The sequence below is a fragment of the Melanerpes formicivorus genome, unplaced genomic scaffold (assembly GCF_026170545.1).
Source record: "Melanerpes formicivorus ecotype bairdi unplaced genomic scaffold, bMelFor1.0.p_v2 SCAF_1687, whole genome shotgun sequence".
Classification (NCBI taxonomy): Eukaryota; Metazoa; Chordata; class Aves; order Piciformes; family Picidae; genus Melanerpes; species Melanerpes formicivorus.
Window position 1 is genome coordinate 9,685 of NW_027144039.1, and position 27,643 is coordinate 37,327.

The 27,643-nt window shown below is 66.1% G+C and overlaps 2 protein-coding genes across 4 annotated transcripts; one reads left to right on the forward strand and one right to left on the reverse strand.

Moving 5' to 3' along the window:
• Positions 1 to 30: 30 nt before the first annotated feature.
• Positions 31 to 17,268, reverse strand: COQ9 (coenzyme Q9). Its single transcript, XM_068171084.1, has 9 exons — positions 17,169 to 17,268; positions 13,686 to 13,851; positions 12,545 to 12,680; positions 7,903 to 8,045; positions 7,075 to 7,159; positions 4,620 to 4,724; positions 3,112 to 3,267; positions 1,660 to 1,713; positions 31 to 143 (listed from the first exon to the last, which is right to left on the reverse strand). The coding sequence occupies exons 1-9, from the start codon at positions 17,224 to 17,226 to the stop codon at positions 108 to 110; spliced, it is 939 nt and encodes a 312-aa protein (XP_068027185.1). The 5' UTR covers positions 17,227 to 17,268; the 3' UTR covers positions 31 to 107.
• Positions 17,217 to 27,643, forward strand: CIAPIN1 (cytokine induced apoptosis inhibitor 1). Of its 3 annotated transcripts, none has more exons than XM_068171085.1 (9): positions 17,217 to 17,368; positions 20,621 to 20,796; positions 21,635 to 21,787; positions 22,801 to 22,877; positions 23,102 to 23,270; positions 24,057 to 24,130; positions 24,904 to 25,019; positions 25,590 to 25,659; positions 26,550 to 27,643. In XM_068171085.1, exons 2-9 carry the CDS (start codon positions 20,640 to 20,642, stop codon positions 26,658 to 26,660), a joined length of 927 nt encoding a protein of 308 aa, XP_068027186.1. In that variant the 5' UTR covers positions 17,217 to 17,368; positions 20,621 to 20,639; the 3' UTR covers positions 26,661 to 27,643. The 3 variants fall into 3 exon arrangements, with proteins under 3 accessions (XP_068027186.1, XP_068027187.1, XP_068027188.1); XM_068171086.1 differs by having other exon boundaries at positions 17,217 to 17,361; positions 20,620 to 20,796; XM_068171087.1 differs by lacking the exon at positions 17,217 to 17,368 and adding an exon at positions 17,654 to 17,668.

A 27,643-nucleotide genomic window follows, 5' to 3' on the forward strand; every position in this document is an offset into this window, starting at 1 on the left:
CGGCGGTCCGCCCGCAAAAGGAGTCCGTGCGAGGCTGGGGCTCGGCTTTATTGGTCCGGGGAAGGGCTGGGGCACGGCCAGCCCCGCTCCGCGCCGCCGGCTCCTCCTCACCGGCGCTGGTTCAGCCCCACCAGGTTGCGCATCTGCGGGACAGAGGCAGGAGGGAGCGGTGAGCCCGGGGCAGAGGCAGCGCTCCCCGGACGCCATGGCCGCTGCCCAGCCCTGCTGGTTACACATCCGGGCCCAGACCTCACTGCTCTCTGCAGCTCCCTGAGAGGAGGCTGCAGGGGGGCTGGGGCTGGGCTCTGCTCCCCAGGCTCAGGGGATGGAAGGAGAGGAACTGGCCTGGAGCTGTGCCAGGGGAGGCTGAGGTTGGAGAGGAGGCAAAATGTCTTTGGTGTCAGAGTGGTCAGGGCCTGGCAGAGGCTGCCCAGGGAGGTGGTGGAGTCCCCATGGCTGGAGGTGTTGCAGAGCCCTGTGGCCATGGCACTGGGGGCCAGGGGCTGGTGTCCAGGGTGGAGCTGGGTTGCTATTGGACTGGGTGATTCAGAGAGTCACAGCTGGCACTGGGCTGGGAGGCAGCCTCCAAGGGCCTCCTGTCCACCCCCCCTGCAGGCAGCAGGGACAGCTCCAGCTGCAGCAGGCTGCCCAGGGACACAGCCAGGCTGAACTGGAAGGGCTGCAGGGATGGAGCCTCCACCACCTCCCTGGGCAGCCTGGGCCAGGCTCTCCCCACCCTCAGGCTCCAACATTTCTTCTTCTCCCCACTCTCCATCTCCCTCTTGCAGTCCAAACCATCCCCCCTTGGCCTGGCACAAGTGGCCCTCCTCCAAACCCTGGCCCCAGCTTGCTCCCCCAGCCCAGGCTGCTCAAGGCCTCATCCAGCCTGGCCAGGTCCCTTCCAGCCCTGACAGCTGTGTGGTTCTGCATGCCAGGGCAAGTGCAGCTCCCTCTGCAGCAGGATGCTGCCAGGAGATGGATGAAGGCTTGGAAGGACCTTGCAGTCAGCTGGAGCAGCTGCAGGGGGTCAGCAGCCACCTCCTGCATGGCCTCCCAGCCCAGCCTCCTCCCCCAGTCTGCAGTGCAGGAGGAGCTCTTGTGACAGGCAGTGGGGGGCTGCAGTGTGTGCTCTGATCCCCTCTCACCCCTGGGGATCACCCTGCAGCTTCAGGCTGCTTTTGTGCTCTCTTCCAACCTCCTTCCCCACAAACCAGTGACATTCCAGTGTGTGTGTCCCCTGGAAGGGCTCCACAGGAAAGCTGGGAAGGGACTTTCCACAAGGGCTGGTGGTGGCAGGAGGAGAGGGAATGGATTGAAGCTTGGATTGGGCAGACTGGGCCTGGAGATTAGGAGGCCATTGCTGGCAGTGAGGGCAGGGAGACTCTGGCACAGGCTGCCCAGGGAGGCTGTGGCTCAGGGCCAGGCCTGCAGCAAGCTGAGCTGCTGGGAGGGGTCCCTGCCCAGGGTGGAGTGGAACTGGATGAGCTTTAAGGTTCCTTCCAACCCAACTCATTCCATGAACCAAGCCCCAAGTGCTGAGGCAAGCATCCTCCCAAGTCCTGGAGACAACTCTTTGTCCTGCTGGTGTGGGAGGGGAAGCCTGCTGGCCTTCAGCAGGGGGAGGGAGAGCAGAACCCTGCTGCTCCCAGCACTACTTACAGTCACTGCAGCTCCCAGCAGGCCCTGCACAACTGCTGCTCCAGTGGACTGCACCTAGGAGGCACAAGAACACGAGCTTGGCTTTTCCTCTGGACACAGCTGCTGCAGAGAGGTGGTGCCAGAGCCCAAGCCCTGCAGGCAGGTGATGGCCAGAGACAGGAACCTGGAAGAGACTCCCTGGGCAGTGTCCCTGAGCATGGCTCAGGCTGATGCAGAGGGCAGCTCTGGGTGACACAGAAGCAGCTCCTGGTGTTGAACCACAGCTCCCAGCACTGCCAGCAGCTCCCCCAGCAGCTCCCTGTGTGGCCTGCAGGCCTGGGGACACAATCACAGAATGCTTTGGGTTGGAAGGGACCTCCCAGGGTCACCCACTCCAACCCCCCCCTGCAGCCCTCCACCAGGCCAGGCTGCTCAGAGCCTTGCTGAGCCTCACTCTGAGTGCTCCAGGGATGGGGCCAGGCCTGCCTGCAGGGCCAGCTGGGGAGTGCTGCATGTGCAGTGGCAGCTGGGGAGCAAGCCAATGAGCTGCAGCAAGGGCAAGGGCAAAGCCCTGCACCTGGGGAACAGCAACCCCCACGCAGCAGTGCAGCCTGGGAGCAGGCTGTGGGCAGAGCAGCTCCGGGGGGGAGGGACCTGGGGGCCAAGAGGATGCCCATGAGGAGCAATGTGCCCTTGTGGCCAAGAAAGCCAATGCCTTCCAGGGGTGCACCATGGGGAGTGTGGCCAGCAGGGCGAGGGAGGCTCTCCTGCCCTCCTGCTCTGCCCTGGGGAGGCCACAGCTGGGGGCCTGGGGCCAGGTCTGGGCTCCCCAGCTCCAGAAGGGCAGAGGGGCAGCAAAGGGCTGCAAAGCTGCTGGGAGTTGTTGGCCATTGGGATGTGCTGCCCAGGGAGGTGGTGGAGTCCCCATCCCTGGAGGGGTTCAGGAGGGGACTGGATGTGGCACTTGGTGCCATGGGTTAGTTGTCAGGAGGGGCTGGATGAGCTCTGAGCTCTCTCTCAACCTTATTGATTCTATGAGGGGCCTGGAAGAGCTCTGCTGGGAGCCAGGGCTGAGAGCATTGAGGCTCTGAGCCTGGGAAGGAGCAGCCTGAGAGGGATCTCAGCAGTGCTGAGCAACACTCCCAGGGGGGCTGGCAGGAGGCTGGCCCCAGGCTTTCTGCAGTGGTGCCCAGGGACAGCACCAGGGGCAAGGGGCACAGGGCTGCAGGGCAGAAGTTGCACCTCAGCAGGAGGAGGAAGTGCTGGAATGGAAGGGTGGCAGAGGCCTGGGGCAGGCTGCCCAGAGAGCTGCTGGAGCCTCCATCTCTGGCCACAGCCCAAACCTGCTTGGTCCCGCTCCTGGCTCACCTCCTCTGGGTGACCCTGCCCTGGCAGGGGGCTGCACTGCCCCATCCCCAGGGGTCCCTTCCAAGCCCTGTGTGAACTCTGTGTGTGGCCTGCCCTTGGCCTTACCTGCTCAGCTGTGCTGCTCATGCTCATGGCATCAGCCACTCTGCTCTCCAGGAAGTGCCAAGTGTCCTGGAAGTCCTGGGAGGAGTCCTGCAGCATCACCAGCTCTGAGGTGCTGTAGATGGCAGTGAGCACTGCCCTCCTCGTGTACCAGTTGAACTGCAGGGGCAAGAGAGCAGGGAGAGGGCCAGCTGTGAGCTCAGTGCACATCCAGGACACCAGATGGTGGCCCCAAGCTGGGTGCTGTGCCCACCTGCTGCAGGGCAGGGAAGCTTTGCACTGGGAGCTGGGGAGCTCAGCCCCAGGGGCCAGGGCCTGCCCCTGGCTCACAACAACCCCCTGGGGAGCTGCAGCCCTGGGGATGTGTGCTGGGAGGCTGCAGCCTGCAGAGGCTCCTGGGGGCACTGCTTGAGAGGTGACTGAACAGGAGGCAGCAGAGCCCAGGGGGCCAAGAAGGCCAAAGGCCTCCTGGCCTGGGTCAGACACAGGCTGGGCAGCAGGGGCAGGAGGTGACCATCCCCCTGTGCTCAGCTCTGGGGAGGCCACAGCTGAGTGCTGGGCTCAGCTCTGGGCTCTCCCTGCAGGAAAGCCACTGAGGGGCTGGAGCCTGTCCAGAGCAGGGCAGGGAGGCTGGGGAAGGGCCTGGAGAAGAGGGCTGGGGGTGTTCAGTCTGGAAGAACAGAGGCTGAGGGGAGACCTCCTTGCTCTCTGCAGCTCCCTCCAAGCAGCAGGCCCAGAGGCAAAGGCTCCAAGCAGCAGCAGGGGAGGCTCAGGCTGGGTGCTCCCTCAGCCCTGCCCCCGGGGATGAACTCGGAGCTCCCTCCCTCGGCCCTGCCCCCGGGGATGAACTCGGAGCTCCCTCCCTCGGCCCTGCCCCCGGGGATGAACTCGGAGCTCCCTCCCTCGGCCCTGCCCCCGGGGATGAACTCGGAGCTCCCTCCCTCGGCCCTGCCCCCGGGGATGAACTCGGAGCTCCCTCCCTCGGCCCTGCCCCCAGGGCTGAACTCAAACTCCCCCCAGTTTGCTCTTCAAACCAAAGCATTTCAAAGCTCCTTGGACATCAGACCTTTGGATTTGCCTCCACCCCCCTGGCACTCATTTGCACTCAGTCCCTGGGGGCTCCTGAATGCCTGTGGGAGTTCAGGCTACAGCCCCTCAGGGCCCTTGGGTGCTCCTGGGGACCTCTGCCTTGCCCAACCAATAGGTTGCTTCACCCCAGGACTGTGTTCAAGGGCAGCCTGCTGCCTTCCCTAGCTGGGCTGGTGGAGTCACACAGTGGTAGGGCTGGAAGTGATCATCAAGGCCACAGATCAGCAGGCCCAAGCCCCTGCCAGAAGAGAATCAGCCCTGGCTCACACAGAACACATCCGGGGGGGGTTTGACAGCCTCCAGAGAGGGAGGCTCCACAACCTCTCTGGGCAGCCTGCTCCAGGGCTCCCTCACACCCAAGGAGCTTCTCCTCCTGGCCTCCAGCCTGGAAGCCAGGCAGCCTGCCAAGCACCAAGACTTACATCTGTGGCCTGGTCTCCAGCATAGTGCAGGATGTCATCAATCATGCTGGTGAGGAGGCTGAGGCTGGAAGGGACATTGTGAGGGAGCAGCAGGATGCTCAGAGCCTGCAGAGGGAAGACACAGACAGATGGGGAGCTGGGGAGAGGAGGGCACAGCAATGAAGCAGCCTAACAATGCTCTGCTCTCCTGTGCCTGCTGCTGCTGACCTGGTTCCAGCTCCCACTGAGAAGTCCTCCCAGCTCTTTCCAGCTGGCAGAAGTCCTTCCACAGCTCCACAGAGGGCACCAGGCTGGCAGGCAGCCTCCAAGGGCCTCCTGTCCACCCCCCCTGCAGGCAGCAGGGACAGCTCCAGCTGCAGCAGGCTGCCCAGGGACACAGCCAGGCTGAGCTGGAAGGCCTGCAGGGATGGAGCCTCCACCACCTCCCTGGGCAGCCTGGGCCAGGCTCTCCCCAGCCTCCCTCTGCACAACTTCCTCCTCAGCTCCAACCTAACTCTGCCCTGCTCCAGCTCCAAACCATTGCCCCTGGGCCTAGCCCCACAGCCCCTTCTGAGCAGTCCCTCCCCAGCCTGCCTGCAGCTGCCCTGCAGCTCTGCAGCTGCAGCTCTGAGCTCTGCCTGCAGCCTTCTCTCCTGCAGGCTGCACAGCCCCAGCTCTCCCAGCCTGGCCCCAGGGCAGAGGCTCTGCAGCCTCTGAGCATCTCTGGGGCCTCCTCTGGCCCTGCCCCAGCAGCTCCATGCCCCTGTGTGCTGGATGCAGCAGTGAAGGTGGGGCCTCAGCAGAGCAGAGGGGCACTGCTGGCCAGGCTGCTCTGGCTGCCCCCAGGCTGTGCTTTGCTGTCTGTGCTGCCAGTGCCCCTTGCAGGCTCAAGCCCAGGCTGCAGCCTTTGTGGCTCATGGTTTCAGTGAGGCAGCTGAGCTCAGGCCCCTGAGCTCTGAAAGCCTCCAAGGAAGGAGACTCCCTAACCTCTCTGGGCAGCCTGCTCCAGGGCTCCCTCCCAGCAGAGAGGTTTCTCCTGCTGTGGAGGTGGAGCCCACAGCATCCCACTCAGCTCCCACCCCTCTGTGCTGTGCCCCTCTGAGCTGCCTCTCCAGGCTCCTAAGCACAGCACAGGCTGAGCTGCCTCCCACTGCTGCTGTGGCCCTGCAGGCAGGGAGCCAAAGCTCTCAGCTCTCTCCTTCAACTCCAAGCAGCTAGCAGGGGCAGAGCAGCCACCCAGCCAGGCCTGCTGGGGCACCCTGCAGCCTGGGGACACAGCAACACAGTGCCAGGAGAGGCACAGAGCACCCTCCCCAGACAAAGCACACTCAGCACTGCTCTCCTCTCTGTGAGGAGCCCTGGCTTCAGCTGGGGCTGACTTTGCAGCCACCACCCTTGCAGCCCAAAGGTTTGGAACTCTGCCTGCTCCTGAGGCCACAACTCAGTTCCCTTCCCACCCTGGGACAGGTGGCTGGAGACTGGGATCTGCACTTGGAAGCCCTGAGCCTTCTGAGACCACAGAGCCAGGCTCAGGCTGCTGAGGGTTTGCCATACCAGGGTCCCAGAGGAGGCAGAACAAGGCTGCCAGGAGCCTGCCTGCAGGCTGGAGCAGATGATCAGAGATGCACAGAGTGCTTTGGGTAGGAAGGGACCTCAGAGACCATCCAGTGCCAACCCCAGGCACCCCTCCCCCCAGCCCAGGCTGCCCAAGGCCTCATCCAGCCTGGCCTGGAACACCTCCAGGCAGGGGGCAGCCACAGCCTCCCTGGGCAGCCTCTGCCAGGCTCTCCCCAGCCTCACTCTGAAGAATTTCCTCCTCCTCCCCAGTCTCAACCTGCCCTCTGCCAGCTCCAAGCCATTCTCCCTCATCCCAGCCCTTGCCCAGAGTCCCTCCCCAGCTCTCCTGGAGCCCTTTCAGGTCCTGGCAGCCTGCTGTCAGTTTCCTTCCCTTCCCCAGGCTGCAGAGCCCCAGCTCTCCCAGCCTGGCCCCACAGGGGAGCTGTTCCAGCCCCCTGATCAGCTGGGGGGGTCCCTTCCAGCCTGGCATTCCCTGTGCTGCTGGGACACTGCAAGGAGACTCCAGAGGCACAGCCTGTGCCCTGGGGACCCCAGCTTGGTGGGGGGGAAGCCTGGGGGGCTCTGCCTTCCCAGAACTGCAAGAAAGAGCTGTCCTGAGAGCACCTCCCACTGCCTCCTTCCAAGGGGAGGCTGCAAACCAGCTGAAGCCAGGGGGGGGCTCAGTCACAGCCTTGAGCTGCTCTGCTGCAGAGCACAGAAGGGGCTGGGCTGGAAGGGAGCTCAAAGCTCATCCCAGCTCCACAGGCAGGGACCCCTGCCCCCAGCCCAGGCTGCTCAGGGCCTCATCCAGCCTGGTCCTGAGCACCTGCAGGCAGGGGGCAGCCCCAGGCAGAGTCTCCCCAGTGTGTTAAGCAGACACAAGCAGAGAGGAGGAGCCAGCCCTGACATCCCATGGTACCTGGGGCCACTGCTCAATGTAGGGGATCAGCATCCTCAGCCTGGCTTCCACAGCATCCCTCAGGAACTGAGCTGTAGGCTTCCTCCTGGGGCAGGCACACAGAGAGAGAGAGAGAGCTGCACACAGGGGGGGAGCTAACACCCCCACAGGGGGGGAATTAACACCCCACAGGGGAAGGGAACACTCACACCCCACAGGGGGAGGGAACACTCACACCCCACAGGGGGAACACTCACACCCCACAGGGAGAGGGGACACTCACACTCCACAGAGGAACACTCACACCCCACAGGGGGAACACTCACACCCCACAGGGGGGGAATTAACACCCCACAGGGAGGGAGCTACAGCAGCCAGGAGTTGGTGAAGGGGCAAAGGGCTCAGTGTGGAACACTGCAAGCTCCACCTCAAGAGGAGAGGAAGCTTTTCACTCCTAACCTGGCAGAGCCCTGGGGCAGGCTGCCCAGGGAGGCTGTGGAGCCTCCTTCTGCAGAGGCCTTCAAGGGCCCCCTGGATGTGTTCCCTGGTGGCCTGCCCTGGGTGGCCCTGCTCTGGCAGCAGGGCTCAGGGTGATCTCCAGAGCTGCCTTCCAAGCCCTGCCCTTCTCTGACTGCATGAGGTGAAGCACACCCAAGTTCAACTCCAGTGGAACTCCCAGCTCCATCTCTTGCCTGCCCCAGCTCTCCCCTCCAGGCTGCTGGCCCAGCTCTGTGGCTGGCCAGGTCATTTCACTTGGGGAAAGGACACCTCCTACTTCAAGTGTCTGTGTCCCCAGGGGCCTCCTGTCCATGCAACCCCCGAGGATGTCCCCTCCTGGCCAGTACTCACTCTGCTTCACCCAGCTGCACCTGCTTCTGCTGCTGCCTCAGCAGCTCAGCCAGCCTGCTGTTGCACTGCGACACGAAGTGCAGCACCAGGTCGCTGCCGTCGCTGTGGAACATCCCTGCGGCAGCTCCCGAGAGGCCCAGGCTCTGCAGGGGGCAGAAGCACTCTGCTGAGCAGGGCCCAGCTGGGGAGCAGCCCTGCCCTGCAGGCACAACCTCACCAGGCTGGGAAACACCTCCCAGGCCCAGCCTAGGAGCCAACAGCATCCAAAAGCTGTCAGAAGTTAAGCAGAGCAGCACTGCACTCACCCAGGGCTCCAGGCTCAGCTCAGCCTGCCTCAGCTGTGCTCTGCCAGCACTCCAGGCTCAGCTCAGCCTCAGCTGGGCTCTGGCAGCACTCCAGGCTCAGCTCAGCCTCAGCTGGGCTCTGGCAGCACTCCAGGCTCAGCTCAGCCTCAGCTGGGCTCTGCCAGCACTCCAGGCTCAGCTCAGCCTCAGCTGGGCTCTGGCAGCACTCCAGGCTCAGCTCAGCCTCAGCTGGGCTCTGGCAGCACTCCAGGCTCAGCTCAGCCTCAGCTGTGCTCTGCCAGCACTCCAGGCTCAGCTCAGCCTCAGCTGGGCTCTGGCAGCACTCCAGGCTCAGCTCAGCCTCAGCTGGGCTCTGGCAGCACTCCAGGCTCAGCTCAGCCTCAGCTGGGCTCTGCCAGCACTCCAGGCTCAGCTCAGCCTCAGCTGGGCTCTGGCAGCACTCCAGGCTCAGCCCAGCCTCAGCTGGGCTCTGGCAGCACTCCAGGCTCAGCTCAGCCTCAGCTGGGCTCTGGCAGCACTCCAGGCTCAGCTCAGCTCAGCCTCAGCTGTGCTCTGCCAGCACTCCAGGCTCAGCTCAGCCTCAGCTGGGCTCTGGCAGCACTCCAGGCTCAGCTCAGCCTCAGCTGGGCTCTGGCAGCACTCCAGGCTCAGCTCTGCCTCAGCTGGGCTCTGGCAGCACTCCAGGCTCAGCTCAGCCTCAGCTGGGCTCTGCCAGCACTCCAGGCTCAGCTCAGCCTCAGCTGTGCTCTGCCAGCACTCCAGGCTCAGCTCTGCCTCAGCTGGGCTCTGGCAGCACTCCAGGCTCAGCCCAGCCTCAGCTGGGCTCTGGCAGCACTCCAGGCTCAGCTCAGCTCAGCCTCAGCTGGGCTCTGGCAGCACTCCAGGCTCAGCTCAGCCTCAGCTGGGCTCTGGCAGCACTCCAGGCTCAGCCCAGCCTCAGCTGGGCTCTGGCAGCACTCCAGGCTCAGCTCAGCCTCAGCTGGGCTCTGGCAGCACTCCAGGCTCAGCTCAGCTCAGCCTCAGCTGGGCTCTGGCAGCACTCCAGGCTCAGCTCAGCCTCAGCTGGGCTCTGGCAGCACTCCAGGCTCAGCTCAGCCTCAGCTGGGCTCTGCCAGCACTCCAGGCTCAGCTCAGCCTCAGCTGGGCTCTGGCAGCACTCCAGGCTCAGCTCAGCCTCAGCTGGGCTCTGGCAGCACTCCAGGCTCAGCCCAGCCTCAGCTGGGCTCTGGCAGCACTCCAGGCTCAGCTCAGCCTCAGCTGGGCTCTGGCAGCACTCCAGGCTCAGCTCAGCTCAGCCTCAGCTGGGCTCTGGCAGCACTCCAGGCTCAGCTCAGCCTCAGCTGGGCTCTGGCAGCACTCCAGGCTCAGCTCAGCCTCAGCTGGGCTCTGCCAGCACTCCAGGCTCAGCTCAGCCTCAGCTGGGCTCTGGCAGCACTCCAGGCTCAGCTCAGCCTCAGCTGGGCTCTGGCAGCACTCCAGGCTCAGCTCAGCCTCAGCTGGGCTCTGCCAGCACTCCAGGCTCAGCCCAGCCTCAGCTGGGCTCTGGCAGCACTCCAGGCTCAGCTCAGCCTCAGCTGGGCTCTGCCAGCACTCCAGGCTCAGCTCAGCCTCAGCTGGGCTCTGGCAGCACTCCAGGCTCAGCTCAGCCTCAGCAGGGCACTGGCAGCACTCCAGGCTCAGCTCAGCCTCAGCTGGGCTCTGGCAGCACTCCAGGCTCAGCTCAGCCTCAGCTGGGCTCTGGCAGCACTCCAGGCTCAGCCCAGCCTCAGCTGGGCTCTGGCAGCACTCCAGGCTCAGCTCAGCCTCAGCTGGGCTCTGGCAGCACTCCAGGCTCAGCTCAGCCTCAGCTGGGCTCTGGCAGCACTCCAGGCTCAGCTCAGCCTCAGCAGGGCACTGGCAGCACTCCAGGCTCAGCCCAGCCTCAGCTGGGCTCTGGCAGCACTCCAGGCTCAGCTCAGCCTCAGCTGGGCTCTGGCAGCACTCCAGGCTCAGCTCAGCCTCAGCTGGGCTCTGGCAGCACTCCAGGCTCAGCTCAGCCTCAGCTGGGCTCTGGCAGCACTCCAGGCTCAGCTCAGCCTCAGCAGGGCACTGGCAGCACTCCAGGCTCAGCTCAGCCTCAGCTGGGCTCTGGCAGCACTCCAGGCTCAGCCCAGCCTCAGCTGGGCTCTGGCAGCACTCCAGGCTCAGCTCAGCCTCAGCTGGGCTCTGGCAGCACTCCAGGCTCAGCTCAGCTCAGCCTCAGCTGGGCTCTGCCAGCACTCCAGGCTCAGCTCAGCCTCAGCTGGGCTCTGGCAGCACTCCAGGCTCAGCTCAGCCTCAGCTGGGCTCTGGCAGCACTCCAGGCTCAGCTCAGCTCAGCCTCAGCTGGGCTCTGCCAGCACTCCAGGCTCAGCTCAGCCTCAGCTGGGCTCTGGCAGCACTCCAGGCTCAGCCCAGCCTCAGCTGGGCTCTGGCAGCACTCCAGGCTCAGCCCAGCCTCAGCTGGGCTCTGGCAGCACTCCAGGCTCAGCTCAGCTCAGCCTCAGCTGGGCTCTGGCAGCACTCCAGGCTCAGCTCAGCCTCAGCTGGGCTCTGGCAGCACTCCAGGCTCAGCTCAGCCTCAGCTGGGCTCTGGCAGCACTCCAGGCTCAGCTCAGCCTCAGCTGGGCTCTGCCAGCACTCCAGGCTCAGCTCAGCTCAGCCTCAGCTGGGTTCTGGCAGCACTCCAGGCTCAGCTCAGCCTCAGCTGGGCTCTGCCAGCACTCCAGGCTCAGCTCAGCCTCAGCTGGGCTCTGGCAGCACTCCAGGCTCAGCTCAGCTCAGCCTCAGCTGGGCTCTGCCAGCACTCCAGGCTCAGCCCAGCCTGCCTCAGCTGGGCTCTGGCAGCACTCCAGGCTCAGCTCAGCCTCAGCTGGGCTCTGGCAGCACTCCAGGCTCAGCCCAGCCTCAGCTGGGCTCTGGCAGCACTCCAGGCTCAGCTCAGCTCAGCCTCAGCTGGGCTCTGGCAGCACTCCAGGCTCAGCCCAGCCTCAGCTGGGCTCTGGCAGCACTCCAGGCTCAGCCCAGCCTCAGCTGGGCTCTGCCAGCACTCCAGGCTCAGCTCAGCCTCAGCTGGGCTCTGGCAGCACTCCAGGCTCAGCTCAGCCTCAGCTGGGCTCTGGCAGCACTCCAGGCTCAGCCCAGCCTCAGCTGGGCTCTGGCAGCACTCCAGGCTCAGCTCAGTCTCAGCTGGGCTCTGGCAGCACTCCAGGCTCAGCCCAGCCTCAGCTGGGCTCTGGCAGCACTCCAGGCTCAGCTCAGCCTCAGCTGGGCTCTGGCAGCACTCCAGGCTCAGCCCAGCCTCAGCTGGGCTCTGGCAGCACTCCAGGCTCAGCCCAGCCTCAGCTGGGCTCTGGCAGCACTCCAGGCTCAGCCCAGCCTCAGCTGGGCTCTGCCAGCACTCCAGGCTCAGCTCAGCCTCAGCTGGGCTCTGGCAGCACTCCAGGCTCAGCTCAGCCTCAGCTGGGCTCTGGCAGCACTCCAGGCTCAGCCCAGCCTCAGCTGGGCTCTGGCAGCACTCCAGGCTCAGCTCAGCCTCAGCTGGGCTCTGGCAGCACTCCAGGCTCAGCTCAGCCTCAGCTGGGCTCTGGCAGCACTCCAGGCTCAGCCCAGCCTCAGCTGGGCTCTGGCAGCACTCCAGGCTCAGCCCAGCCTCAGCTGGGCTCTGCCAGCACTCCAGGCTCAGCTCAGCCTCAGCTGGGCTCTGCCAGCACTCCAGGCTCAGCTCAGTCTCAGCTGGGCTCTGGCAGCACTCCAGGCTCAGCTCAGCCTCAGCTGGGCTCTGGCAGCACTCCAGGCTCAGCTCAGCCTCAGCTGGGCTCTGGCAGCACTCCAGGCTCAGCTCAGCCTCAGCTGGGCTCTGGCACCACTCCAGGCTCAGCTCAGCCTCAGCTGGGCTCTGGCAGCACTCCAGGCTCAGCTCAGCCTCAGCTGGGCTCTGGCAGCACTCCAGGCTCAGCCCAGCCTCAGCTGGGCTCTGCCAGCACTCCAGGCTCAGCTCAGCCTCAGCTGGGCTCTGCCAGCACTCCAGGCTCAGCTCAGCCTCAGCTGGGCTCTGGCAGCACTCCAGGCTCAGCTCAGCCTCAGCTGGGCTCTGGCAGCACTCCAGGCTCAGCTCAGCCTCAGCTGGGCTCTGGCAGCACTCCAGGCTCAGCTCAGTCTCAGCTGGGCTCTGCAGGGGCCCCCTGGGCACCTTCCTGCCCCAGCACTATGTGCCTGGCGCACACCACCCAAGTGTGTGTGGGGCAGCATGCAGGCCTGGCTGCCTTTGTCAGCTCCCCCCAGCCTGCAGGAGGCTTCTTGCCCCCCTCCCCACATACCTTGGCCCCCTCTGCGATGGCCTCTGCAGTCCAGCCCAGCTGAGGCACGAAGGGCAGCGCCGCCGAGAGGATTCGCTGCTGCAGCTGCTCCTCGCTCTCGTAGTCCTCAGACTCCTGCTCCCCCTGGCCGCTGGAGCTAGGAGAAGGGATTGGGACAGGCAGGACAGGGCCCCAGCAGCCCCCCACAGCCCAGCCTCTGCCACTCACTCGCTGCCACACCTGCCGAGCTGCTCAGGACAAGCTTCTCCTCCTCCTCCTCCCCCTCCTCCCTCTTCTTCTCCCCCTCCCTCTCCTCCTCCTCCTCCCCCCTCTCCTCCTCCCCTTCCCTCTCCTCCTCCCCCTCCCTCTCCCCCTCCTCCCCCTCCCTCTCCCCCTCCTCCCCCTCCCTCTCCTCCTCCTCCCCCTCCCTCTCCCCCTCCTCCCCCTCCCCCCTCTCCTTCTCCCCCTCCCTCTCCTCTCCCCCCTCCCTCTCCTCCTCTCCCTCCTCCCTCTCCTTCTCCCCCTCCCTCTCCTCTCCCCCTTCCCTCTCCTCCTCTCCCTCCTCCCTCTCCTCCTCCTCCTCCCTCTCCTCCTCTCCCTCCTCTCTCTCCTCTCCCTCCTCCTCTCCTCCTCTCCCTCCTCCCTCTCCCTCTTCCCCCCCCCTCTTCCTCCCTCTCCTCCCCCTCCCCCCTCTCCTCCTCCTCCTCCTCCTCCTCCTCCTTCCCTTTCAAGAGAAAGGATTCTTAAGGAACCTTTGCCATGAAAGGAGAAGAGAAACAAAATAAGAGAGGACTCAAGCCTGGACACCAAGCAGCCCCAGGTTCCCTTTCTTTTGACTAACAACCCCCCCAGGCCCCCAGCTGTAAGGATCTCCCAGGGGTGCTCCACAGCCCTGGCCTTGTGGACATCTGTTGTCCCTGTGTCCTGTGGACTGCCACAGAAGCCAGCAGTGAGGGCTGTGCCTTGCAGCTCCCAGAGGCTCCCTCCTGGATGCAAATCCCCTCCTGCCTCCAGGGTGGGCAGTGGAGTTCTCAGCCCCCCAGCCAGCTGCTCTCCAGCCCCTGCAGCCTGGGGCTCCACTCACTCTGGAGTTCATTGTCCCCAGGTTTCAGGTGGGAGCCCCAGGAGGCCAAAGCCTCTCAGGCTGCCAGCACTGAGTTACCTGGGGGGAGGGCCCTGAGGCTCCCCTGCGGGCTGGTAATCGTTTGGGTGCAACTCAAACTGAGAGGAGGAGGCAAAGGGTTCCTTCTTCTGCCCATCAGAGCTGCTCCTCAGCACAGCTGAGGCCTGCAGAGCACGCCTCGGGGGGCAGGGCTGCCACCTCACCACTGCAAAGGGAAACCAAGGGAGTCAGCCATCCCCTCCCAGAGGGGGAAGCACAGCAAGGAAAGGCAAAGGAGGGAGGGAGCTGCAGGCAGCACAGCTGAAAAGGGCAAGAGGGTGCCAGAGCCAGCCTGGTGTGCACTCCCCAGCAGCACCCCTCAAGCTGGGCTCAGGTGTGCTGCAGAGGGAAGATCCTGCCAGGGGCAGCAGCCCGCAGCTGGCACAAGCAGAAAGGAGTTTCCCAGTCTGGGACTGGAAGCAAAGCAGGCAGTGCCCCCCCCGGAGCACAACCCCCTCCCTCCTGGGGCAGCTGGAGGGAAGGTGCTGAGCCCTGAGCCTGGGGCAAGAGGTGAGCAGCACCCTGGGGAGGGAGCAGTGCTAGCAGCCCTGGGGGTCCCAAGGGCAGCCCGCAGCTCTGATGGGGAGGGGGCAGTGCTAGCAGCCCTGGGGGTCCCAAGGGCAGCCCACAGCTCTCATGGGGAGGGGGCAGTGCTAGCAGCCCTGGGGGTCCCAAGGGCAGCCCACAGCTCTCATGGGGAGGGGGCAGTGCTAGCAGCCCTGGGGGTGCCAAGGGCAGCCCACAGCTCTCATGGGGAGGGGGCAGTGCTAGCAGCCCTGGGGGTGCCAAGGGCAGCCCACAGCTCTCATGGGCAGGGGGCAGTGCTAGCAGCCCTGGGGGTCCCAAGGGCAGCCCACAGCTCTCATGGGGAGGGGGCAGTGCTAGCAGCCCTGGGGGTCCCAAGGGCAGCCCACAGCTCTCATGGGGAGGGGGCAGTGCTAGCAGCCCTGGGGGTCCCAAGGGCAGCCCACAGCTCTCATGGGGAGGGGGCAGTGCTAGCAGCCCTGGGGGTCCCAAGGGCAGCCCAGCACCTGCCCACAGCTGCTCTCTAAGAGCTTCTCATTGGACTGCACTGAGGCTTGGCTGGCAGGGCCCACACTGAAACACTCTCACCAGCAAGGCACCCCCTCAAACCCCCTCCCCTCAAACCCCTTCCCCCTCAAACCCCCTCCCCCTCAAACCCCCTCCCCTCAACCCCCTCCCCTCAAACCCCCTCCCCCTCAAACCCCCTCCCCTCAAACCCCCTCCCCCCAAACCCCAATCCCCCCCAAACCCCAATCCCCCTCAAACCCCCTCCCCTCAAACCCCTCCCCTCAAACCCCCTCCCCCTCAACCCCCTCCCCCTCAACCCAATCCCCCTCAACCCCCTCCCCTCAAACCCCTCCCCCTCAAACCCCCTCCCCTCAACCCCCTCCCCTCAAACCCCTCCCCTCAACCCCCTCCCCTCAAACCCCCTCCCCCTCAAACCCCCTCCCCTCAACCCCCTCCCCTCAACCCCCTCCCCTCAACCCCCTCCCCCTCAAACCCCCTCCCCTCAAACCCCCTCCCCCAAACCCCAATCCCCCCCAAACCCCAATCCCCCTCAAACCCCCTCCCCTCAAACCCCTCCCCTCAAACCCCCTCCCCCTCAACCCCCTCCCCCTCAACCCCAATCCCCCTCAACCCCCTCCCCTCAAACCCCCTCCCCCTCAAACCCCCTCCCCTCAACCCCCTCCCCTCAAACCCCCTCCCCCTCAAACCCCCTCCCCCTCAAACCCCCTCCCCTCAACCCCCTCCCCTCAACCCCCTCCCCTCAAACCCCCCTCCCCTCAACTCCCTCCCCTCAAACCCCCTCCCCCTCAAACCCCCTCCCCTCAACCCCCTCCCTCAAACCCCTCCCCTCAACCCCCTCCCCCTCAACCCCTTCCCCCTCAAACCCCCTCCCCCTCAAACCCCCTCCCCCTCAATCCCCTCCCCCTCAAACCCCCTCCCCTCAAACCCCCTCCCCCTCAAACCCCCTCCCCTCAAACCCCCTCCCCCTCAAACCCCCTCCCCTCAATCCCAATCCCTCTCAACCCCCTCCCCCTCAAACCCCAATCCCCTTCAACCCCCTCCCCCTCAACCCCCTCCCCCTCAACCCCCTCCCCTCAACCCCCTCCCCTCAAACCCCCTCCCCCTAACCCCCTCCCCCTCAACCCCCTCCCCCTCAACCCCCTCCCCCTCAACCCCCTCCCCCTCAAACCCCTCCCTCAAACCCCTTCCCCCTCAACCCCCTCCCCCTCAACCCCCTCCCTCAACCCCCTCCCCTCAACCCCCTCCCCTCAAACCCCCTCCCCCTAACCCCCTCCCCCTCAAACCCCTCCCCCTCAACCCCAATCCCCCTCAAACCCCCTCCCCCTAACCCCCTCCCCCTCAACCCCCTCCCCCTCAACCCCCTCCCCTCAAACCCCCTCCCCCTCAACCCCCTCCCCCTCAACCCCTCCCCTCAACCCCCTCCCCTCAAACCCCCTCCCCCTCAACCCCCTCCCCCTCAACCCCCTCCCCCTCAAACCCCTCCCCCTCAAACCCCCTCCCCTCAAACCCCTCCCCCTCAACCCCAATCCCCCTCAAACCCCCTCCCCCTAACCCCCTCCCCCTCAACCCCTCCCCCTCAAACCCCTCCCCCTCAAACCCCTCCCCCTCAAACCCCTCCCCTCAAACCCCCTCCCCCTCAAACCCCTTCCCCCTCAACCCCAATCCCCCTCAAACCCCCTCCCCCTAACCCCCTCCCCCTCAACCCCCTCCCCCTCAACCCCCTACCCCTCAAACCCCCTCCCCTCAAATCCCCTCCCCTCAACCCCAATCCCCCTCAACCCCCTCCCCCTCAACCCCCTCCCCTCAACCCCCTCCCCTCAAACCCCTCCCCCTCAAACCCCCTCCCCCTCCCCTCAACCCCCTCCCCTCAACCCCCTCCCCTCAACCCCCTCCCCCTCAAACCCCTCCCCCTCAAACCCCCCTCCCCCTCCCCTCAACCCCCTCCCCCTCGACCCCCTCCCCCTCAAACCCCTCCCCTCAAACCCCCTCCCCTCAAACCCCTCCCCCCGCTCTGGTTCCCCCCCCCCGCCTCCCGGGGCAGTTCCAGGGCCAAGGGGGCGCCAGGGGTGGGCAGGCCCCCAGCCCGCTGTTGGGGGTCTCCTCCCATTGCCCCTGCAGCGCGCTCTGGACAGAGACCCTGGCAGGACAGGGCAGGGCAGGGCAGGGCAGGGCAGGGCAGGGCAGGGCAGGCCCCGCCCCGCAGTGCTGGCAGCCAGGGCCTGGAGCCGGCCCCGCGCCCCCCACAGCGCCCCCTGGCGGCGCCCTGCCCCTGCCCTTCACCTCACCTTCCCCCGCCCCGCCCGGCCCCGCCCGCCGCGCTGCCGGCAGGGCCACGGGCACGAGCACGAGCGCACTCCCGGCCCGGCCCGGCCCAGCCCAGCCAAGCGTTCACCTCTCCCCCCCCGACACACACACCCCCGGGCCCCTCACCCGCGCGGCCTCGCCACAGCCCCCAGCCCGCCCGCCGCAGGCTGCCCGCCGCCGCCATCTTGGAAGCGGGCAGAGGGCGATGACGTCTGCGGGGGCGGCACGCGGCGGTGACGGCACGCGGCGGTGACGGCGTCAGGCCGGGACGCGGAGAGAGTGCAGCCGGGAGAGGGGACGAGCGCGAGCGGAGAGCGGGGCCGGGGGTGAGCGGAGAGCGGGGCCGGGGGTGAGCGGAGAGCGGGGCCGGGGGTGAGCGGAGAGCGGGGCCGGGGGTGAGCGGAGAGCGGGGCCGGGGGTGAGCGGAGAGCGGGGCCGGGGGTGTGCGGAGAGCGGGGCCGGGGGTGAGCGGAGAGCGGGGCCGGGGGTGAGCGGAGAGCGGGGCCGGGGGGGAGCGGAGAGCGGGGCCGGGGGTGAGCCGAGAGCGGGGCCGGGGGGGGAGCCGAGAGCGGGGCCGGGGGTGAGCGGAGAGCGGGGCCGGGGGGGAGCGGAGAGCGGGGCCGGGGGTGAGCCGAGAGCGGGGCCGGGGGGGGAGCCGAGAGCGGGGCCGGGGGGCGAGGGGCAGGGAGCGGAGCCGGGGGCGGGGGGAGAGGGGCAGGGAGCGGAGCCGGGGGCGAGGGGCAGGGAGCGGAGCCGGGGGCGGGGGGCGAGGGGCAGGGAGCGGAGCCGGGGGCGGGGGGAGAGGGGCAGGGAGCGGAGCCGGGGGCGGGGGGAGAGGGGCAGGGAGCGGAGCCGGGGGGCGGGGGGCAGGGAGCGGAGCCGGGGGGCGGGGGGCAGGGAGCGGAGCCGGGGGGCGGGGGGCAGGGAGCGGAGCCGGGGGCGGGGGGAGAGGGGCAGGGAGCGGAGCCGGGGGGCGGGGGGCAGGGAGCGGAGCCGGGGGGCGGGGGGCAGGGAGCGGAGCCGGGGGCGGGGGGAGAGGGGCAGGGAGCGGAGCCGGGGGGCGGGGGGCAGGGAGCGGAGCCGGGGGCGGGGGGAGAGGGGCAGGGAGCGGAGCCGGGGGGCGGGGGGCAGGGAGCGGAGCCGGGGGGCGGGGGGCAGGGAGCGGAGCCGGGGGCGAGGGGCAGGGAGCGGAGCCGGGGGGCGGGGGGCAGGGAGCGGAGCCGGGGGCGGGGGGAGAGGGGCAGGGAGCGGAGCCGGGGGGCGGGGGGCAGGGAGCGGAGCCGGGGGCGGGGGGAGAGGGGCAGGGAGCGGAGCCGGGGGCGAGAGGCAGGGAGTGGAGCCGGGGGAGAGGGGCAGGGAGCGGGGCGGGGGGTGAGGAGCAGGGAGCGGAGCCGAGGGCAAAAAGCCTTCCTCAGAGCCTGGTCCGAGGCGGCCGCCGTGGCGGCTGTGCCATTCCTCCGCCTTTCTCCTTCCCCGTCCCTCCGAGCCGGTCCCTGCCGGTGCCGGGGGCTGTCTTTAGCCTCCCGAGCTGCCGCGGGGCCGGGCCGGTTGTTGCCCTCAGCCCGGGGCCGCGTCCCGGCCGCTGGAGCTGCCCCTTGTGTAGCACAAGGCAGGGAAGGCTCTGGAGGCTTTGGTGCTGTGCGCTGCAGCTCTCTGCTCAGCACCTTGAGGCCTGTGTCCAGCCCTGGGCCCCTCAGGTCAAGAAGGACATTGAGAGACTTGAAGGTGTCCACAGAAGGGCAACAAAGCTGGGGAGGGGTCTGGGGCACAGCCCTGTGAGGAGAGGCTGAGGGAGCTGGGGTTGCTTAGCCTGGAGAGGAGGAGGTTCAGGGGAGACCTTCTTGCTCTCTGCAACTCCCTGCAGGGAGGTTGTAGCCAGGTGGGGGTTGGGCTCTTCTCCCAGGCACCCAGAACCAGAACAAGAGGACACAGTCTCAAGCTGTGCCAGGGGAGGTTTGGGCTGGAGGTGAGGAGGAAATTCTCCCCAGGCAGAGAGATTGGCCCTGGGGATGTGCTGCCCAGGGGGGTGGTGGAGTCCCCATCCCTGGGGGTGCTCAGGAAAGGCTTGGACGAGGCACTTGGAGCCATGGCTGAGTGGTCAGGAGGTGCTGGGTGCTAGGTTGGGCTGGATGAGCTCTGAGGTCCTTTCCAAGCTGGTTGATCCTGTAATTCTTCATCCATTGAAGCTGAATCAGCTCTGCAGCAGTGTCTCAGGCACCTTCCTCGCCCTGTTTGGGGCAGAGTTGTTCCTCAAGGCCTCTTAGAAGTGTGTGAAGGGCAGATAAGGCCTCTGCCCCCGCAGCCAGCATGGATCCAGCCATGCAGCCTCCTGCCTGGCGTGGTGGGGCTGCTGCTGGTGTGCTGGAGATGGACTCCTTGGCTCCTCAGTGAGCCCTGGCCAGCCAAGCCCTGGGGCTGTGGAGCCTGCCTGGTCCTGGCACTCTGGAGCTGGGGGTCAGGAGCAGGGATCCTGCCCCTGGGCTCAGCTCAGACCTCACCCCCAGCCCTGCCTCCAGCTCTGCTGTCCCCAGCAGGAGGAGGCCACAGAGCTGTGGAGTGAGGCCAGGGGAGGCCACAGAGATGCTGCCAGGGCTGGAGCAGCTCTGCTGGGAGCACAGCTGAGGGAGCTGGGGCTGTGCAGCCTGGGGAGGAGAAGGCTCCAGGGGGACCTCAGAGCTGCTGCCAGGATCCCACAGGAAGGCTGCAGAGAGACTTCTGCTGCTGCCCAAAGAGCTGGGGGCAGTTGTCCTTCATATCCTTAATGTCCTTAACATTGAGTGCAGCCTCAGCAAGTTTGCAGAGGGCACCAGGCTGTGTGTGATGTCTGAGCCAAGGTCAGCTGCAGGAGATCCAGCAAAGGCCAAGTGCTGAGTGCTGCACCTGGGCCACAGCAACCCCAGGCAGTGCTGCAGGCTGGGGGCAGAGTGGCTGAGAGCTGCTCAGTGGAGAAGGACCTGGGGGGGTGGTGGATGGCTGGCTGAAGCTGAGCCAGCAGTGTGCCCCCCCTGCCAGAGCAGGAGCAGAGAGCCCAGCCCAGGGGCACAGGAACACATCCAGCCAGGGCTGGGAAGGCTCCAGAGCAGGAGACTCCACAACCTCTCTGGGCAGCCTGCTCCAGGCCTCTGGCAGCCTCCCAGCCAAGAAGTTCTTCCTCCTGCTGAGCTGGAAGCTCCTGGGCTGCAGTTTCCAGCCCTTGCCTCTTGTGCTCCCCCAGGGCACAGTGAGCAGAGCCTGGCCCTGTGCCTCCCTTCCTGCCCCCCAGCCCTCAGCTCTGGAGAGACATTGCTCAGATCCCTCTCAGCCTTCTCCTCTGCACACTGCACCCCCCAGGGCTCTCAGCCTCTCCTGCCCAGGCAGTGCTGCAGTCCCTTCAGCAGCCTTGGAGCCCTCCCTTGGCCTCTCTGCAGCAGATCCCTGTCCCTCTGGAGCTGGGGAGCCCAGAGCTGGAGGCAGTCTTCCAGCTGTGGCCTCCCCAGGGCAGGGCCCTGTGGTTAGGGCACAGGCCATCGAAGTCCCTGCTGCCCTTGGCTCTCATCCTTTCTCCTTCTCTCTGCCCTGACCTCTTCCCCCCTCTGCAGGCTGGGTGCAGCTGTGGCCATGGGCGAGTACGGCATCGTGCCCGGCCAGCGCGTGGCCATCCTCTGGGACAGCTCCTCCCCAGGGGAAGCTCTGAAGGCCTTGGTGGATAAAATCCAGGCTGTGGTGGGAGCTGATAACAAAGTCTGCGTGGAGAATGTTGACCAGCTCTTCCAGTGTGAGCAGGAGCCTCGGGTTCCATCTTTGGTTTGAGGGCTGAGGGGGTTCCTGTCCTGCAGGGCTGGCACCTCGGTGGCATCGACCTGCTGGAAGGGCTCCAGAGGAGGCCACCAAGGTGCTCAGGGGGCTGCAGAACCTCTGCCCTGGGGCCAGGCTGGGAGGGTTGGGGCTGTGCAGCCTGCAGGAGAGAAGGCTGCAGGCAGAGCTCAGAGCTGCAGCTGCAGAGCTGCAGGGCAGCTGCAGGCAGGCTGGGGAGGGACTGCTCAGAAGGGGCTGTGGGGCTAGGCCCAGGGGCAATGGTTTGGAGCTGGAGCAGGGCAGAGTTAGGTTGGAGCTGAGGAGGAAGTTGTGCAGAGGGAGGCTGGGGAGAGCCTGGCCCAGGCTGCCCAGGGAGGTGGTGGAGGCTCCATCCCTGCAGCCCTTCCAGCTCAGCCTGGCTGTGTCCCTGGGCAGCCTGCTGCAGCTGGAGCTGTCCCTGCTGCCTGCAGGGGGGGTGGGCAGGAGGCCCTTGGAGGCTCCCTGCCAGCCTGATGCATTCTGTGAAGGTCCTGGGCTGTAAGTCCATCCCAGCCCCATCCCTGGAGGTGTTTGCAGCCAGGCTGGAGGTGGCTGTGAGCAACCTGCTGTGGTGTGAGGTGTCCCTGGCCAGGGCAGGGGCTTGGAGCTGGCTGAGCCCTGAGCTCCCCCCCAGCCCTGCCAGCTCCCTGCGGTCAGCGTTGGGTGCAGCATCTGCTGTGCCCCCTCCGGTGCTGCTGCTGTCAGCAGGGGGGAAGAGGGCGGTGGCAGCCTGCGGCAGGCTGTGTGCACAGCTGACTCTTGCTCTGCCTGCCTTGCAGCACGCCACGGGGAGTCCAGCTTCGAGGTGGTGCTGTCGGGGCTGGTGCCGGGCAGCGCCGCGCAGCACAGCGCCGAGCTGCTGGCCGAGATCGCTCGCGTCCTGAGGCCGGGGGGCAGAGTCCTGCTGCGGGAGCCTGTGCTCACGGGGCCAGGTGAGGCTGCAGCCTGCCGCCCGGGGCCGCAGGGCAGGGCCAGCCACGGCGGCCTCCAGCTGGGGAGGGTGGGAAAGGCATCGGAGATGGTCCAGCCCCAGCTGCTCGCCCGGGTGCCGCCCCTGCTGCTGGGCCACTGCCTCCCAGCCCCCCTCCCAGCCCCCTCCCAAGCACCTCCCAGCCCCTCTCCCAGCCCCTCTCCCAGCCCCCCTCCCAAGCACCTCCCAGCCCCCCTCCCAGCCCCTCTCCCAGCTGCCCCCAGCCCCTCTCCCAGCTGCCCCCAGCCCCTCTCCCAGCCCCCCTCCCAAGCCCCTCACAGCCTCCTCCCAACCCCTCCCCAGCCCCCTCCCAAGCACCTCACAGCCCCCTCCCAGCTGCCCCCCAGCCGCCCCCCAACCCTGGGCCTGAGAACCCTTCCTGGGATGAAACTGTTCCTCATCTCCAACCTGAGCCTCCCCTGGCACAGCCTGAGGCTGCTGCCTCTGCTTCTACCACCTGAGACTGGGTACAAGAGCCCAACCCCAACCCCCTCTCACTCCAATCCCTTCTCAAGGGGCTGTAGAGGGCAGGGAGGTCTCCTCCCAGCCTTCTCTCCTCTAGACTGAACAGCCCCAGGTGCCTCACAGGTTGTGTTTAAGGCCTTTCCCCATCTTGGTTGCCCTCCCCTGGGCCAGCTCAGGAGGCAGAAGGGTCAGGGCTGGATTTGAAGGGGAAAGCAGAGCCCCTGCCTTGGAACACCACCCAGGGAGCTGCCCCCAGGCTGATTTCCCTCTCTTCCTGTCCTGCATTCATCCCTTGCTGGCACAGGGAGGTGGTCCAGGGTGGAAGTGGGAAGCAAGAAGCCAGTGTGCTGGTGGTGTTTCTGGGGCACAGCCTGCAGTGCTGAAACTGGGGCTGGAAGTGGCAGCAGAAAGAGTTTTGGCTTCTCCACACTGCCCTCTGAAGCTCCCAACCCTTCCAGGTCTCTCAGTTTATTCTTCCCTCCCCCTGCCTCCTGCCTTTGTGTCTTCCAGCCAACAACAGCAGCATAAAGACAGCAGCCAGGCTGCCCACAGCTCTGACTCTCTCTGGGCTGGTGGAGGTGAAGGAGGTGAGTGTGGCCCCAGGGCCTGCAGGCACAGCTGGAGCCCCCTGGGGCCTTGCTGGGTTTGGTTCTCCTCCTTGGCTGGGGCTGAGTCTGGGGGCTGTCTGCAGCAGCAGCAGGGGGCTGGGGGGGGGGGCAGGGGGAGACAGAGCATTGCCTGTGCTGAGTGGAGGGCTGGGGGCTGGAATAAGGCCTTCAGCCTGGGGCTAAGCTGCTGCCTCTCACTGCAGCTGCAAAAGGAAGCCCTGAGCCCCCAGGAGGTGCAGGCAGTCCGGGAGCACCTGGGCTACCAAGGCAAGGACCTGCTGAGTCTTCAGCTGGAGGGCAGGAAGCCCAACTTCGAGGTGGGGTCCTCAAGCCAGCTCCAACTTCCCTTTGCCAAGAAAGCAGCTCCCTCAGGTGAGGAGTGCCCCTGGGGTGGGCAGCAGAGAATCACAGCATCACAGAGTGGGTTGGGTTGGAAGGGAGCTCCAGAGCTCAGCCAGCCCCAGCCCCTGCCCCCAGCAGGGACAGCCCCAGCTGCATGAGGCTGCCCAGAGCCCTCTCCAGCCTCACCTGCAATGGATCCCAACCACCTCCCTGGGCAGCCTGTGCCAGTGTTCCACCACCCTCAGAGCAAAGAGCTTGTTCCTCACATCCAATCCCAATCTGCTCTGAAGCCATTGCCCCTGGGCCTGGCCCTGCAGGCCTTGGGGAGCAGTCTCTCTCCATCCCTCCTGTAGCCCTCTCCAGGTCCTGGCAGGCTGCTCTAAGGTCTCCCTGCAGCCTTCTCCTCTCCAGGCTGCACAGCCCCAGCTCCCTCAGCCTGGCCTCACAGCAGAGCTGCTCCAAGCCCCTGAGCATTCTCCAGCAGCTCCAGGTCCTCCCTGTGCTGAGGGCTCCAGAGCTGCCCCCAGCCCTGCAGGGGAGGTCTGAGCAGAGCAGAGGCAGAATCCCCTCTCTGGCTCTGCTGGCAATGCTGCTTTGGCTGCAGCCCAGGCTGGGATTTGCCTTCTGTGCTGCAGCCTCCCCCTGCCTGCTCCTGCCCAGCTTCTCCCCCATCCCTTGGCCAGGAGACAGCTCTGGGCTGGGGAGTGCTGTGGTGGAAGCTGGAAATGAGGCTTTCCAAAGCTGCTGGAACTCTCCTTGGGAGGGAGCAGGTAGGGCACAGGAGTGACAGCTGCTGCCTCTCTGTTTTGGCTCCAGGAAAACCCTCTGTGGACCCAGCTGCTGCCAGGCTGTGGACTATCTCTGCCAGTGAGATGAATGATGAAGAGATGGTATCTGGTGTTATTTGTGAGGCTTTGCTGTGCTTCCTTCCCCTTCCTTGCTCCATTTCAGTCCTTGCCCCCAGGGAAGCTTTACAGCTTGTACAAGGTGGAAAGGAATCCCCCAGGGCAAAATCTCTCCTCTGCCATGAGAGGTCTTGGGAGCCCAGAGGGGTGGTGAGGCCCCAGAGGGCCTGGAGGACAGCTGGAGGGAAGGGCACAGCTCAGTGCCAGTGCCACAGATAGCATTTCACAGAGTCCCAGAGTGCCAGGGCTGTAAGGGACCCCTGGGGATGGGGCAGTGCAGCCCCCTGCCAGGGCAGGGTCAGCCAGAGGAGGTGAGCCAGGAGCAGGACCAAGCAGGTTTGGGCTGTGGCCAGAGATGGAGGCTCCAGCAGCTCTCTGGGCAGCCTGCCCCAGGCCTCTGCCACCCTTCCATTCCAGCACTTCCTCCTCCTGCTGAGGTGCAACTTCTGCCCTGCAGCCCTGTGCCCCTTGCCCCTGGTGCTGTCCCTGGGCACCACTGCAGAAAGCCTGGGGCCAGCCTCCTGCCAGCCCCCCTGGGAGTGTTGCTCAGCACTGCTGAGATCCCTCTCAGGCTGCTCCTTCCCAGGCTCAGAGCCTCAATGCTCTCAGCCCTGGCTCCCAGCAGAGCTGTCCCAAGCCCCCCAGCAGCTTTGCAGCCCTTAGCAAAGGGCTGCAGATTTCTTCCACTGGCCACAGCCTGTCCTGGGCCACAGCAGGCAGTGGCAGGTGGCAGCTCTCCTCCCTGGGCTCTCTTCCAGGATCTTCTGGACTCTGATGAGCTGCTGGATTCAGAGGATTTGAAGAAGCCAGATCCATCATCCCTCAGAGCTCCCTCCTGCAAGGATCTGGGCAAGAAGAAAGCCTGCAAGAACTGGTCAGTGCTGGGGGGGGCACACCACAGGCTCTGGAGTGGCTCAGCTTGGGAAGGACCTCAGAGCTTATCTGCTCCAACCCCCTGCCATGCCCAGGGACCCCTCCCCCCAGCCCAGGCTGCCCAAGGCCTCACCCAGCCTGGCCTGCAACCCCCCCAGGCAGGAGGCAGCCACAGCCTCCCTGGGCAGCCTGGGCCACAGCCTCAGCTCCCTCCTGCTGGAGAACTTCTGCCTCAGCTCCACTCTGACCCTGCTCTGCCTCAGCTCCAAACCCTTCCCCCCTGGCCTGGCTCCAGCCCCCCTCAGCCAAAGTCTCTCTGCAGCCTCCCTGCAGGATCTCTTCAGCTCCTGGCAGGCAGCACACAGTTGGTGCTGCAGAGTCCTTTCCCACCCAGCCTCAGGTTCAGCTCTTCTGTGCCAGCCATGGTGTGGAGGAGCTCAGTGTAGAGCCTGGGGTGAGCTGTGGTGTGAGAGGGGAGGGCTCAGTGCCTGTGGGCAGGGCTGGGCCCAGTGCTGATGCCTCCCAGCCTGCAGGCAGCAAGGTGCAGCTGACTTCCTCTGCTTGCCTGCAGCACCTGTGGCCTGGCTGAAGAGCTGGAGCAGGAGAAGAGGAGCTCCCAGCCCAAGTCTGCCTGTGGAAATGTAAGTACTCCTCCTGCTTCCTCTCTGTGCTTTGCAGGCCAGGCTCTGTGCCTGGCCAGCTCTATTCCCTAGTGGCTGCTCCCTGAGCTCTCCAGCCCAGCCCCCTGCCAGGGCAGGGCACCCAGGAGCACATCCAGGAGGGGTTGGAAGGCTCCAGAGCAGGAGGCTCCACAACCTCTCTGGGCAGCCTGCTCCAGGCTCCAGCAGCCTCACAGCAGACAAGCTTCTCCTCCTGCTGAGGTGGAGCCTCCTGGGTGCCAGCTTGTCCCTGTTGAGCCCTGCCCTGTCCCTGGGCACCACTCTCAAGGGCCTGGCACCTCCTTCTTGCCAGCCACCCCTCAGGTATTTGTAAGCATTGCTCAGATCCCTCTCAGCCTTCTCCTCCCCAGACCAAACCCCCCCAGGGCTCTCAGCCTTTCTCCATGGCAGAGCTGTCCCAGTCCCTTCAGCATCCTCACAGCCTCCCTTGGCCTCTCCCCAGCAGGTCTCCGGAGCCCAGACCTGGGCACAGTATTGCAGGGGAGGTCTCAGCAGGGCAGGGCAGGGCAGAGGGGCAGCAGAACCTCCCCAGCCCTGCTGGCCACGCTGTTCTCAATGCCCCCAGGATGGCTCTCTGGGCCCCAGGGGCACATGGCTGTGCCCTGCAGAGCTTGCTGCCCAGCAGCACTCCCAGCTCCTCCTCCATGGAGCTGCTTCCCAGCAGGGCAGCCCCTGGGCTGTGCCAGTGCCTGAGGTTGCTGCTCCCCGGGGCAGGACCCTCCCCAGCTGCCTGTGCCGCTGATCCCTGCTGGGCACCACCAGCATTGCCCTCTCTGAGGCTGGCACAGCCATGCCCCTGGGCTGCCAGCTGTGCCCCTGCCTCCAGGAGCTGCTTTTCCTTCTCTTGGCAGTGCTACCTGGGGGATGCCTTCCGCTGTGCCAGCTGCCCCTACCTGGGCATGCCTGCCTTCAAGCCTGGGGAGAAGATCCTCCTGCAGGAGAGCCAGCTGCATGATGCCTGAGGGAGGGCAGCTCTGCCTGCCCCCTCAAGGACTCCTCTGCTTCCCCATCACTCTGCAAGTCCTCCTCCTCCTCCTCACCTCTCAAGCTTCATCTTCTGCAGCCCCTGCTCCTGCTGGCCCAGGCCCACTGTGGGCACAGACACTGCTGTGAGCTCCTCCCTTGGCACCAGCCATGGGCCAGCTGCTCAGCTCTGGTGGCAAGCTCTCTGCTCTCTGCTCACCTTCACCTTAGACCTTATTTCAGCTGGCTTCAGCTGGGGAGTGGCAGAGCACAGAAGGTGCCAGCAGCAGAGGGGAGGGGAACCAAGTGCCAGGCTGCCTTCCTGCTGCTGTGGCAGGACCAGGCCTGGTGCTTGCCCCTGGCCAGCTGTGGTTGGTGACTCAGCAGCTCTGGCTCAGCTGCTCAAGGTGACACCACCAGGCTCCTGCTCTCTTGGCACTGCCAAGCTGCAGTCCTCTGCCCTGGGGAGCTGGCTCAGCAGCCTCTGCTGGAGGCAGGAGCAGAGGGAGGACACTGCAGTGGAGGCCTTGCTGAGGGCTGGCAGCCAGGGTGAGTTTCCAAGGGCTGTGGCAGCCTTGCCCAGGGCATCCCCTGGTCCCACCTGGTACCATCAGCTGCAGCCTGGGCCTCCCCCCCTTGCTGCCCAGCAGGGCAAGCTGAGGCTGGCACCTCCCTGCCTGCTTACCTGCAGTGTCCCAGCAGTAAGGGCACAGCAATAAGGTCACTCCTGGCTGAGCTGTGGTCCCCCCCTGGGGCAGCTCTGCCTTTAGGGGGGCAGCCACCTGGCTCTTGAGCTTCGTGCCAGGCTGGCTCCTCATAGGGGGAAGGGAGAGAGAGGAAGAGCCCAAGGCAGCAGCTCAGCAGGGGATGGAGCCTCTTGCCCTGCAGGGGCTGCCTGCTGCTGCTGCCTGTGCTGCACTGAGGGAGGGAAGGGGCTGGGGGAAAAGGCTCTTGCAATAAAGTGACCAATGCTGAAGTGGTT